The sequence below is a fragment of the Urocampus carinirostris genome, chromosome 11 (genome assembly GCF_059441175.1).
Source record: "Urocampus carinirostris isolate Australia breed hairy pipefish chromosome 11, RoL_Ucar_1.0, whole genome shotgun sequence".
Taxonomy (NCBI): domain Eukaryota; kingdom Metazoa; phylum Chordata; class Actinopteri; order Syngnathiformes; family Syngnathidae; genus Urocampus; species Urocampus carinirostris.
This window is the reverse complement of record NC_142359.1, coordinates 9565344-9579546: the sequence shown is the minus strand read 5'-3', so window position 1 is coordinate 9579546 and position 14203 is coordinate 9565344. Positions and strand designations below refer to the sequence as shown.

At 43.0% G+C, this 14203-nt stretch overlaps 1 protein-coding gene across 4 annotated transcripts; it reads right to left on the bottom strand.

Annotated features, from left to right (window-relative positions):
• Positions 1–2229: 2229 nt before the first annotated feature.
• kiaa0232 (KIAA0232 ortholog) lies at positions 2230–12517 on the bottom strand. 4 transcript variants are annotated; one of them, XM_088348745.1, is made up of 8 exons: positions 12295–12517; positions 10145–10723; positions 9925–10065; positions 8961–9030; positions 8742–8826; positions 5295–8646; positions 5110–5218; positions 2230–4890 (listed from the first exon to the last, which is right to left on the bottom strand). In XM_088348745.1, the coding sequence occupies exons 2-8, from the start codon at positions 10385–10387 to the stop codon at positions 4874–4876; spliced, it is 4017 nt and encodes a 1338-aa protein (XP_088204871.1). In that variant the 5' UTR covers positions 10388–10723; positions 12295–12517; the 3' UTR covers positions 2230–4873. The 4 variants fall into 4 exon arrangements, with proteins under 4 accessions (XP_088204871.1, XP_088204872.1, XP_088204873.1 ...); XM_088348746.1 differs by lacking the exon at positions 12295–12517 and adding an exon at positions 12052–12197; XM_088348747.1 differs by lacking the exon at positions 12295–12517 and adding an exon at positions 11961–12149.
• Positions 12518–14203: the final 1686 nt, after the last annotated feature.

Below are 14203 nucleotides of genomic sequence, written 5' to 3'. Positions count from 1 at the left end.
TTTTATCCTTTGCCGTGACTTAAAATAATTGGATATGAGGAATTTATTTTGAATAATTTACTTTAAACAAAGTGCCTTTGCCTTTAATGTGTCACAAGGGCAAAAGACATGTCATCGCCACCAAGTTGCTGTTTTTTTTTTCAACAAAATTATGGAAGCCATAAATGATGCAATGCGTATTGTACAACGCGATACCAAAACTTTCAGAACAAAATAGGTTTTTCGCAGTGATTAAGGATCCAGTATCAGTATTGTCCCACAAGGGCTATCACCTGTCATTGCCGAGGTGCAGCTCATCTTTTAGGAGCGAGATGACGTAATAAGAGGTTCTGTACTTGTGTCTTGGTCCCTATATTGCTACCAGTAACCATGGAAACCAGTGCAACTCAGCCTCAAGAAGATGGAGCCTGGAGAGGAATGGGCACAGTGAGGTTGTACTTGCCCAAGACACACCACAAGAAACAGTACGGCGACCCTGAGAGTGTTAATCAACTGTGCATTTGTGTAAAAAAAAATAAAAAACACTAATTCAATTCGTTTCCACTTATTTAACTCTGTGAAACTCCTACCGATTGAAAAGTTACCAAAATAGCATTCACTCAATAATTTAGTTCATATATATTATCGAAAGCAGCCAAAGCATAAACGTCTGCATGGTCACCTAGGTGCTAAATATTTGTAATTTTGCTTTTTCGTATTGCTTTTAACAGCGCGTGGTAAGTAAAATAACAACAGAATGAGTTTCTTCAATGTTCCCTGGTTTAGTAATAGTAGTATGCAAATAAAGCTACAATGGGTGTTTTACAAGTGGCACATGGCTCTGGCTACAGCAAGTGGACATATTCAAAAATTCAGGTTGTTGACTCGTTTTTCTCTTGTGCTGCTCTCAACATTGTCTCACTGTCCACTAGCAATCCCAATTGCTCCCTGTATTAAAGGTTGCAATTACCTTATGAGCGGTCCTTTCTCAAGTTTTTGTCATTTTCCTCATGTTGAGGTTTTTGAGTTTTTCCTTGCCCTCATGTAGGTTTTAGATCAGGGGATGGTGTAAAATAATCTGTGGTTTGCAATAATCTGTAGTCTGTGCAGTCCTTTGAGGCTCCTTGTGATTAAGCGCTATACAAATAAACATGACTTGACTATTTACTCCCAGCAAGACAAACTATGTAGAATGGTGAGTAGGTGTATCCCATAACCACTAAGGCTTTAGGGGCACCATTACCTGTGGTGTGTTTTGGGCAATTATCAATCTAAGATGAAGGTGTCATCTGCTATCAGTGACCGACACAATACAGATTACTACTGAAATGGGCGAGATGAGATCAGTCAAACAAGATAACAAGTGATATGAATTTGATAATATATTAGCGTCTGTGTCACAGTTCTGAGGTCATGGGATCAAATCCAGCAACCAGCCTTCCTGCGGGGAGTTTGCATGTTCTCCCTGTGCTTGTGTGGGTTTCCTCCAGGCGCGCCGGTTTTCTCCCGCATTCTAAAAACATGCATGGTAAGTCAGTCCAAGTAGTGTGTGAACGAGCGAGTAAGTTGTCCGTCTCTTTGTGCCCTGCGACTGGCTGGTAACCAGTTCAGGGTGTCCCCTGCCAACTGCCCGAAGACGGCTATGATTGGCTCCATCGGCCTCACAACCCTACCGAGGATAAGCGGTGCAGATAATGGAATAGAACAATTTGAAATGATCAAACAAACGTATTAATGAGGTTGACAGGTATAAATCAAATCTAGACAATTATATTCGTCCAATAGTTTGTTTTTCTTTTGGTATTAAAGGCAATTTCAAACATATGTTGAAAATTTTAAAAATAGCAGAATATCCCCAGCTGTAATAACATTATTCAAAATACATATAGACGGATTGTAGGGCGGTATTAGCTCAGGAGGTAGAGCGCTCATCTTGGGATCAGGAAGTCGCATGTTCGATTCCCGGCTCCTCCGTGTTTGTGTCCAAGTGTCCTTGGACAAGACACTGAATCCCTAATGCCCCCCAATAAGCAGGTAGGCGCCTTGCATGGCTGAATCCCTATTGGTGTGTAAGTGTGTGTGTGTGTGTGAATGGGTTAGTGTGACATTGGAAAGCGCTTTGAGGTTTGTATTGACTTGAAAAGCGCTATATAAATGCAGACCATTTAATTGACAAGTTTTTTTAGTAATTCAAATCTGCCTACTAGTGTTTAATACAATGCAAAAGCTTGAAAGAAAGAAGCAAGTGGACATGTTTGGTCGACCCTTTTATTAGATGTTAATGAAATCCACAATGAAACAAAATCATTTACTCAGGGTGTACATGAAATCAGAAAACACACACACGGCTACTTTGAGGGAGATGGGGACAACCAGGAGGAATGAAATGACTAAAAAGTTGTCATCAGTGCGGGATTATGCCGTTTGATCCTTGATGAGATCCAAACTAAACATGACCCCTCACTGATATTTCTCAACATGGATTGTTGACAATTCATTTATTTTTTTCGTTTAAATGCAGCATACAAACGTGGAAGAATTGAATTTCATGGCAAACAATGTGATGCTTTTCTCTCAACTAAGAGAGTTTTCGACAAACTCACACCGACGTTTTTGTCTTCGACTCCTATTCATTGACAGGTTGTGTCATCACCCAATCTAAATCAAAATACCTTCAAACTTATCACTTCATTCAAACATTTTGTTTCACCCAAAAAGGATGGACTGTTTTTTGCATGCTGCATTTCAAAGACTTCCTGGGTTTTAACCAAGGAGGTCCTGTGAAAACCATGCACATTATTTACTTCGTCTTAACTCATCTCATTGCATAGAGACCTTGGAGGAGTTTTGAAAACTAAAACCTCCACATTGCTTATGCAGTCTATAATAACTTTTTTTTTTTCAATCTCCCTCCTCTCCGTATATTATATATCTCTAAAAAAATAATACTCATCTTAGTGGCCTGCTTGGAAATAATGTCGATGTGTAGTCTACAATGTTTCATCAACGCACTGCCACTGCCGATTGTAGATCGTGTTTACAAAAGTATATGAAAAAAAGTCCTGAGTGTTGGATGACTGTGTAAGACAGGTGGGCAAAACCCAAAAGTTGGAGAAGGGTTTCACATCTCAAAGCCATTTCTACAAGCACCTGCCTGGCAGGTCAACACAATATTGACACATTCATTTCCAAGCAACAGCGCACTGATAAAAAAATTGTGCTTAGACTTACGGTTAGGATTTTTTTTTTTTTAAATATAGGACTCACCGATTTCCTTTCTACCAGAACAAAATGTAATCTTAATTGGGAAAGGAAGGTGGCCTCGCTAAATGCCAAACAAGGAGAGCAGATTTTTTTCACCTAACCTTAATAGGAATCTGAATCCAAAGTTCTATGGCTCATCAAAATAACAAAAAACATGAACCTCTAAATCCAAATCATAGTTTTTGTTTTCCAAATATTTTCGCAAATATTCACCATCCAAGTTGAACCACACTTATTGTGACACGTTTTTTGTTCACACATCAGAATATAACTTGATATTTCAACAAGATATATAACGAACTAATTTAAAATGAAAAAACACACCATATATCAAAGAAAAAAAAAATAATCAGCTGAACCTTTTAGGTTTTTTTTCATATGATGTTCGTGTCTGCTAGATCCAATCGGTAGCAACGCAAATATGATATCCAAGCATAAATGTTTGTATTTTTTGCCTCGGATAATGAACTGCAAGGGAATGAATGTCCAGCTATGGTGGCCTGACAATTCAAAAGATTGCATTGACTTAAAATTTCTTAAAAGGAAACACTAGACAAGAATCCAGAATAAACGTTTTTCTTTTTTTTTTTTTAATTTAAGGAAAATGTCATTGACCATTAATAAAACGCTATTTCAGCAATAATTACAGCCAAATTAGGGAAAATAGGGATAGCACCAATGTCATAAACTTTTATCAAAACCAATTGAATGGCATAAGGGGGTAGACACCTGTTGTGGGTATTTTTCTATGTAAGCCATTTAGGAGGCAGTTATGTCATTGTGTCTTACTATTGTTTCTTATTTTCTTCTCATAAAACATAACTGTACAAGGTTTAAAAAAAAATCATTGGGCCAATTCAATTTAAAAAAAATGCACACTCAACTTATTTCATAAACTAACTTGAGAAAATCACAACCGAAATATTCCAACATCTGCTCAATCTTATCAAAAAGAATGGAGTAGTGCCAGGAATTACAGTTGTATTACACTGCAATTATTTTTTGTTTTGCTTTTTTTATTTAATAGTGTGGTATGAGCTAAAACTTTAAAACATGAACTCAAATGTTAAAGCCCAAAAGCTGCTTTATTTGTGAGCAAGTTTAAAGCAATAACTGGAGCGTTGGGGGATTTAACTCGAGTTGAAGAATTATGTTTGAAATACCCCCAAAATAAAATAAATATAAAAAAGGGAGTGATACTGGCCAGACTAACAAACATGCAAGAAAGGATTCATACGCCGCCAACTATCCAGTATCATAGCTCAAAAGCAAGATGGTGGAGGGAGCAGAACTGAAAGAAAAGGGTGGTTTGATCACAGCATCAGATTCTAAATCGCTTTAAATGCATACCTGCACATCGCATCACTCATTCATTTTTTTTTCTTTCTATTTTAACTCTTTTTTTTCAAATTATTCTGATTGTTGATTACACAAGCATTGAATTAGTAAATGAAAAACCAGCGGTTACGCGTGTGTTGTGGGAGCGGGCAGGTTGTGGAAAGCAAGAAATCAGCCTACGTCAGCTTTTCGGGCTCGGAGATGAACCTGAATAAAAGCTGGTAGCGGTCAAGCCACACCAATTGGGCAACGTCTCTTCTTTTCAACACAAGTCCACTGCTAAATGAAGAACTCAAACGTTGCTGCTCCCTAGGGGGGAAAACAAACTTTTCAACAGTTGCCTTCAAATCAATGATTTTCACAATTCCAAACTGACATTCAAAAACAAAGTTAACCCAAGTTCTTTGCAATATGATCCATATTTAATTCAATATTTAGACTAGGAGCATTGTATAATGGTTCGTCTTTCCTTCCCATTTAAGTTGGGTCTCTCACATCTCAAAGCACAGTTTTCTTATTGAGGCTTACCTGTACATTGGGATCCAGGGAACAAGGGAGGGCAGAGTGCGTTTTGCCACCAGTACTCAGCGTCCTGATTGCCGCTTAGTCTCTGTCCACCTATATTTGACAGAGGGAACTACACACAAATAGGACGCAGAGGCATTACGAAATAGTGAATGCTTGCCTCACATGTTTTCAAGAAAACAACTCACCTCTGGCACATCTCTGACAAAGTCGTACGCAATCCCGTATTTGGGGATTTGCTCTCCCGCCGCCGCACACAAGTAGCTCGGTTTCTCCACAAGAGAAGCCTCTTTTTGGAACAGACCAACTGATGTGTTGGTCTGCCCACCTGCAGTGGACGCATCTTCTACTGTTTGGCATTCCAAACATTGTTCTTGCTCTGCAATGGGCAAAAGGATACTAGACCCTTCCTGTGAATCCAAAGAGGTCTGGGCACTTTTTTCCATCCCAGACTTTTTTAACCTGGGCAGGAATTTCCCAGATTCCAATTCAGACTTCCCATAATACGGGCCTTCGCATTCTGCATCCTCCTCTAGTGGTTTGATATCTGCCCGAGGGTCATCAAAGACGTCCACAGGTGCCGGGACAGGGAAATTTGTCTCCTCTTTGTCAGTCTCGACCTCAGAGTCACTCACCTCTCCAGGAGACAACTCTGAGGCCGATATCGGCCGGAAATGAGTCCTAGGGGAAATGCGGATGGCCCTGTACTGCGTTTGGTTGATGCCATAAATTTGCGGACAGAAGGCTTCGCTCTCTGAATCAGAGCAAAGAATGGATTTGGGTTTAAAACCCGGACTGAAGGAAGCCATGTCCTCGGGCTCAAAGGAACACTCAACGTGGAGAACTTGAGAGAAGGGATTGCTCAAGTCGAACGATGCAAACGGGTACTCAAGGTGTTGCTCCTGACTGCGGAAACCGTCGTAAGATCCCAGCAGATCTTCTCTGAAGATAAAAGAAAACCCCTTGTTTTGTCCATCCCGATTCCTGCCGAAGGCTTGTTCACTTTGGGCAAAGGACACGAGGGGCCTCCACAGGCACCGGTGTCCCGGAGAAAAGCAGCCACCCTTGTTCACCATCACATCAGTCCCAGTGATGGTGAGCATTCCTGAACTAGAAGCAGAGGCGGCAGTAGACTGGAGCAATCCATGCTCAGATTCATTTGGTGGCACCACAGCCCATTTCGTTTCACAGCTTAGATTTTTTAACTCTCCGTACACTCCGCCGATGATGAAAGATGTACCATCTTTATCTGACCTAAAGTCCCAGGGTTTGGACGGAGTCATGTAATCCCCGGCACCGTCTGGCTTGGAGAGTTTTTTGGCTAAGACTTCTTCGTTCTTTCCCTCCCAGAGATGGTACTCTGAGCGTTGCACGGCTCTTTTCTGAGGTGTACCAACCGGAACGCCCTTGGCCTGCACCTCCAGACAGCTGCCACTATAAGCCCCTGAGTCTTCAGAAAATACCTTCTCGCTCATTTTCTCGCCGCTTTGTCTCGTTGCCACTGATGTAACCTCCCCAGCTGCAGACCAGATATCTTTAATTATTCCTGAGCTGTATTCGCCCCTATGTTGATTTTTGTTGTCAGAGAACATTCTTGCACTGAACTGTTTACACTCTTCCTCTTCCAGCGCTATTCCACAAAGGGACTCTAATTTGGATTTTTTGGTGTAACTTTGACCTGATGTTGTGCAAATACTCTGTCGCTCACATTTGCACTCAGAATCTTCTTGCAAGAAGTCCAAGATTTCCTCTTCTAGATATGTACCAGAAATGGGAGGGACGATACAATCGATGTTTTCAGTGCCCGTTGGAGCCACAGCTTCCTCTGCGGGCATATTGCCATGCTCATTATCAGACCTAGTCTCTTCCGAATGTGACCATGGACTGCATGTTCGCGTTGAAAGGTTGGAGCAGTGTTCCGTTTCATCAAAGGCACTGTTTTTGGTCCATATTAGCAGACGAGACTGTTTATTAGCATGGGGGTCATGACAGCTACTGGCATTGGTGTTGCTTTCGTGTGCAACACAGAGCGAGTCACGGGGACAAGAAAGAGTAGGACTGTCATACTGCAGCTCAAAAAGAGAAAAGCAAGACGAGTTCAAGCCAGACGGCTCGCTGGCAGTCTCAGGAACTTGTTGCTCCACCAGACTGTGAGAGAGATTGCTCAAGGTGAGGGAAACACTATCGAGGAGGGGAGAGAGCCGTACGGGTGAGTCGCCCATGAAGCTTTCTCCGTCAATATCGTCAGAAGTGGATGGCGAGTAACATCTCCACACTTGAGCCATACTTTTGAGATCCGCCATTAGGATCTCATTCGTTTCAGAAACATCCTCCAAGTCTGTACTTATTGCACTTTTCCCTTGCTGCTGGAGGCCGTCTAACACTAAACAAGGTTCTCTTTGCTCTTTACTTTTTTGTCGAATCATACTGAGGATCCGACTCTCTTGTAATGAGTCTGAGGCACTAGTATCCAATATGGATTGATAAATATCAACTTCATAGAAGTCGGTGAATTCTGGCAGATGCTTGTCATCTAAATCTCCACTATCCTCTGGCTGACGGCAGCTTGAGGTCCCAATAAGTTCTCCCGTCTCATTCTCTGCTTCGCCGGGCGCTTCTACAAAGTGGCCGTCCACAAATGAGCCCGCAGCAAAATATGTTCTCTGGCAGTTCTCATTGGCAACGCAGATTCCCTGGATTCGCTCCGACAGCGGCGCCATGTCAGCTGACAAAGCAAAGTCTTCAGGCGAGCCATCTTGACATCTGTACTTTGTTTCCAGCTTGCTTTGCTTGCTGCTAAACGGTACAAAATACTCTGTGAGTGGCTCGGTGTACCAAAGAGGCTCCTCCATGTATTCCTTTGCATTTCTGACTTCAAACCCCATCTCATCTCTTTGCGACCAGACTGGATCTTTATGAATTCCTTTCATGGACCTCCTACCCTTTTTGTAAAGCTGTGGTTTCCCCGCAGCAGCAGTCACACTGCTCCCCCCTGTGTTTTGTTGCTCCTCTTTGTCAATAGCCTTTAACTGAAGCTTCAGCTGCCCACTATTTCTCTGTCTCTTGCTCTTTCCAAACTCTCTGGACTTGTGCCTTACTCTAATCGCTTTGCTTCTGAGCGACTTGTCACCCTGGTTCCCACTTGAGCTTGAGCCCCCTTCGCTAGAGCCCGAAGACCATGACCGGGCCAGATATTTGCCCTCTGATCTGTGTCTCGCTTGTCTCTTGGAGTGGACCGTGTTGTTATCTTCTCCCGCCACACCCCCGCGGTATCGGTTCTCTTTCTCCTTCTTGCTTCGACGCTGGTGACCTCGCTCGCTTGTCCCGCTGGTGATTGTACCACAGACTTCAGGGTTCCGTTCCTTAGCAGCCTCACATTCGCTGTTGCAATCTTTTGGGGAGGAAGTGTCGGTGCTTGTCTGTGGAGCGACCGAAGATGATGAACTTGAATATGCGCAGGCCTTGGCTTTGTTCCACACGGTCATGATCTCTTGGAGACAAACGGGCTTCTCTGACAAAGGTGGGAAGGCTTCATAATACCTGAACCGCAATGAACAAAAAAGCAATTTCAAACAACCATAAGTTACTACGTTTAAATCTTCTAAAATATATAATTTTTGCGTGACTTGACTTACATTTCCACCTGGTCTTTTGAAGAGGGAGATTCAACTCGTTCGGGAGAATGTGCACTGTCAGACTTCTTTTGGATCTGTTTTTCCTCTGTAGGCCGACAAATTGGCAAATGCATATAAAAATGTGAAAACGTGCCCAGCTAAATACACACACACACACACTACTTATTTCTCAAGTTATTTTAACAAAACTCAAAGGGACACAGCATTAAAAGAACAGACCTTTCTGTTTGTTTTGAAGGTCCCGAAGTTTAGACCAAAGCTCCTCAACCAAACTTTCAATTCCAGAGTTCTGCAAATGGAAAAAAAAATACATCAGTGGCAGTTGTTGTAAGTATTGGTCTTTATATATTTATTTATATACCAGAGCCATATCCCCCTAGTGGGAGGTGGCTAGAGTCAAGAACATATTCCTATTTTTTACTCTTTCTGGGATATTGATAAAAAGGAGGGGATTCCCAGCCCTCTCGCTCAACCCAACCCATGTATTGAGACATCTCATTGAGGGTCATTAGGTGACCAAACCCCCCAGTTCCGACCCCTAATGCCGAGCGCTAAGCAGGGAGGCAATGGGTACCAATGTTACAAGTCTTTGGTATGACCCAGCAGAGGCTTGAACCAGCAACCTCCCAGTCTCGGGTCCAATACATAAAATTACTTGTGTCAATGTTTAATAATAAATAATTGAAAAGGGAGGGTCACAGCAGCAAATGTGCAAGAACTAGATGTTGAGAGTGACTGATATATTTTGTTATGTCTTAAGTACTAAAATAACACATTGAAGCCATAACCCAAAACCCGAAGTAATATTTCTCTTTTGCCAACAGCCCCTGCTCAAAATATAATTTCCTTTAGTCCAATGGTCACCCTTACATCATAGTGCTAATGCTGGTCAGCTGATAGCCAAATGACTGCTGCAATCCCGCATAGTTTGTGCTGGTTAAAAAATAGACAACACAGTCGAGTCCTCAGAGGGCTTGTTCCAGAGATCAAAACCCCGGTATACACTCCCCCACAAAGCTTTAACTTTGTTTGGCGTCACTATGAATGCAGAGAAAGCAGTAAAGCTCGCTGAAGGCTTTTCTTCTCACACATGAAGTTGCTTCAAACCATTTGATATATTTCTACCATTGCCGATAAATTTAACAATAAAGCACTTTATAATTTACATGATCCTCAGGCTTACTTCATCAGATGCAGAACGAAGACATTGCACCGCCGCTTGTTTCTTCATTTCCTCAAGACTCAGGTCGGTCCCTCCCTTCTTCTTACTCTTGCCCCATTTCTTTCCGGTTCCTTTCTCCCAGCCCAGAAAGATGTCATTCTCCTATCAAACACAAAGTAAATGTTTAACAGATCAGAATGGCTTCCATTATAAAAGGTCATAAAATATATTAAAACATTACTTGGAGGTAGTCCTGCAGGTCATAGTCGTAGCTGTCATGCAGGAGGAGGCTAAGGACGTAGCGGGTGTAAATCATGGCATCAATCCCGCACTTCTCAAGCTCCTGGCCCAGCCAGCTTTGCACTGGGCCTAGTGACTGCAGACGGGACATCTCTAAAGCAGGTGGAGGGGCAACGAGTTGGTTGGGGCACGAGAGATTCTTGGGAGGAACACGACCGTCCGAATCGTTGCTCACTGGTCGCATGAGACCTCAGGTGTTTGTCATTCTAAGATGGACTGGCATGGTGAGGATTTGTTGGATGGTCGGAGGAACAAGCGCAAAAGGAGGGTGAGACAGAACCTAGAACCTCTGTAATGTGGGTTAATCACTCCAGCGGGAAGCACTGAAGGGGTACTACGTGAGGAGGCATGTGGGATTACTACCCTAGCCCCTGTTTGGTGGCTTTTAGCAAAAAGCTTCTTTTTTTATTCGTCAGGCATGGCTTGTGGTGCTGATAGATATCAGCTGCAGGAAAAACACATTAAGTGTCTCCTTCACACAGAAGTGTCCATGGTGCAGGGATTACTTCACCAGCGCCACCTGAAATGCAGAAATCAAATGTTTCAGCGAAAAGCTTGTTCTCAGTTAAAATCCTTTTACAAAATGCCTATTCATGAAAACACACCCTGGAGGTAGACGCCACAAACAAGCACTCTTTACAACTTAATGATTCAGTTTGACAGAAAAGTGCCATGTCATCTGACCATTTGAATCAATTTTAGAGCTCAACACATACTAAAAAGCTGATAAAGAGCAGCAGTGGTACTGGTTTAGCCGAGAAGATGAGATTGTGACATGTTCTGCATTGACAAGTGGCGAGAGGGAAACACTTCTTGTCAGAAACATGTGTTTCGTAGGCTCCATCATGTATAGAGGAAAAAAAATGGAGGTCATTCGCCTGTGTGACTGTCAATCCAGGACGGCCCATTAGAGGTTATGGGATGTTAAAAGGGCAAAGGTAAGAAGCTTAACTGTGTGCGGAAGACCAACACATGTTACAATCAAGTCCTGTTAAGTTACCTTAGCCGGCCTAATCAAAAATCGGATTGGTTTTGGTTTGAACAAATTTATTGACACTAACAAACAAACAAACAATGTGAGGTTTGAACAACCCTTCTCGACAATCTTACCAGCAATCAAGCATATTCACAATTTCGTTATGTCTGGCAATATGACGTTTTAACATTTTTTCCTGACATTTTTAACATCTTTGTTAGTGTCAATAGATCTGTCCAGGCCAAAGTCCCGAAAGCCCCATGTAAAATGTTTCCTATTTCAACAAATGCTTTACCACTGTTCCCATGTGGGATCCAGATTAATCAGATCGTTTATGATATCTCATGGATCTTTTATGGTGCTGTTTATAAAAAACAGTATTAATATTATCAGAGTGAAACGCTTTTCACGACAAAATGACGCAGAATTGCCGGTCACAACAACCCAGAACAGGTTTGAAGTGGGCATGAGCTGCAATGTTTATTTTTGTCGATTTCGAGTTCATGTAGACGTCGACCACAGTCACACTCTGCCATTATGTAAGTGGAATTTCACACTTTTAGGAACAAAAAAGACATTTTAAACGCGTTTATATGCAGTCAAACAAGGTTAGCTGGACTACCGACCTTTAACGTTAGCCATTTGGCTAATCATGTTACACATCAAGCTAGCCGATTTCGTTCTTTTAACCGGGAAAGTCGTTAGGATCAACAACTTTGCCGATAATTTAAACTTTAGAATTTTTGTTTTGGCTTTGCCGATTGACGGAAGAGTGAGTTACCCGTTAATGCGCGGTGACATTCGAGCTACCCCCGAGCGCAACCGTCAAGCTAGCAAGCAACGACCCGCTGACATTAGGCCAAGTCGCTTACTTCGGAGGGGGCACCGGAGGATTCAAAATAGAATATTAAAATAGGGCGATACGGTAGAAACACCCGTTTCCAAGCAGGATGGTTGTTGCGGGTGGATGGAGTAGATAGCCGCCTCTAACAGTTGACGACTGACAGTTGCGCTCTTCAAAAATGTGCGCCATGTCGTCACACGGTAAAAAGCCAACGACGCGCCCGACGATCAAAACACACGACAGCACACGTACAGAGAGCCGCTTGACATACCTGCGAGCGGGCTGAAGAGGAGAAGGAAGGCCGTAAAGGGGGAGCGGCTACTTCGGTCTCGCTGCCTTCGGAATCCGCTCCGGTAGCATAGCGTATCATGGACGCCGACAGAAATGGCGCTGTTTTCACGTCCAGTGCCACTAGCGAGGCGACGGGGAAAGTGGCGACATTCCGGCTCAAACAGGCGGAAGGACGGCCCGTAGACAGCCAACTGACGTCAGACCCGCAATGGCCGACACCGGAAGCCAGTTGCAGGGAAAGAGAGACGCTTCATGCGCCACCTCCTGGGTTGGTTACTAGGCAACGGGGCGAACCTCCGCTGTCCTGTGACCTGATACGGGCTTCTTCCGCCGGGTATTGCATCAGAAACCTAACTAGAACTCCGAACAGTGTAACAACAATAAAAATAACCTTTTTATTGCTTTTCCACAATATTGATTCTGTTGGGAATTAAATATTAAAATGTACCGATGACCAAATTGTTCGAATTAGTTATCTGACTCCATTAACCATACACAACCTACATTCACCCAACAATTCATGCGCGCTCGTTTCTTGATGGAAAATATGAACAAGAAAGCTGACATTTTCACACTGGGGCAGCTTTATTATCATTAACAATTTAACTAAGTGTACTCCATCGAAAACGGCCGAATTAGTGACGTTGGAGTCTCTGGGAAGCCCTCTTCTGAAGTCCTTTAGCTCTCTCTTATTGGCCATCCTCTCCCCGCATAATGGAATTTCATGGAATTTTGATAAAATGTCTTTTATTTGGGTTGATGAGAAAACGGCTGCGCAGCACGGCAGCGCAGTGGTTAGCTCGTGTGCGGCACAGTTCTGAAGTCATGAGATCAAACCTTCCTGTGTGGAGTTGGCACTCCGGTTCCCTTCCACATTCCAAAAACATGCATGTCAGGTTGATTGGCCGGTCCAAATTGTCCCGAGGCGTGAATGAGCAAGTGAATTGTCTGTCCGATGTGCCCTGCGATTGGCTGGAAACCAGTTCAGGGTGTCCCCTGGCTCCAGCACCCCCGTGACCTTACTGAGGATAAGCGGTGCAGACAATGGATGGAACGAATTAGGGCATTTACATTCAAAATGCGTCTCAACTTATGAAGCTTTCAGGCTACCAAGATACTACCAGAATGAATTCAATTCGTAAGTAGAAGTACAAGTAGTTATGGAGAGGGTGACCGTCTGGACTTTGGACAGTTATTCAGGAAGGGCTGTCATAAAATGGCTATGAGCCTGCATTAAAAAAAATAAAATGTAATCAAATACTGACTAAAAGTCAATCAAATACTGACTAATCTCAACAGGTTTTTACAGGGGGTGCGATAAAGAAGCTGCCTTTGATGACGTCACAGTCATTCAAGGTAAAGGGTCATGTAGATGGATAGATAGATAGATACTTTATTCATCCCAGAAGGGAAATTCACATTTCCAGCAGCATCCCTTCGCTGAGAACCATACAATAATAAAGCAAAAGGAATACAATATACAAATACCCAATGTGACGTGCTAATACCCACTGTAGCTTGTTGTATAGAGTATTTAAATAGTGCAACATAGAATACACACTGCAGTAAAAGTACGGTAATATGCAATGTAGGGGGTGTGGTTTAATGTGGGCCTTTACTCCGCCGGGTGGAGTTAAAGAGCCTCATGGCATGAGGAAGAAAAGATCTCTTCAGTCTGTCCGTGGTACAAGACAGTGACAGCAGTCTGTCGCTGAAACTGCTCTTCTGTCTGGAGATAATGCTGTGTAGTGGATGTGATGAATTGTCCATGATTGACCGCAGCTTTTTCAGTGCCCGTCTCTCAGCTACGGTTGTCAGGCTGTCGAGCTCTGTGCCCACAACAGAGCCCGCTTTCCTCGCCAGTTTATTGAGACAAGAGGCATCTTTCT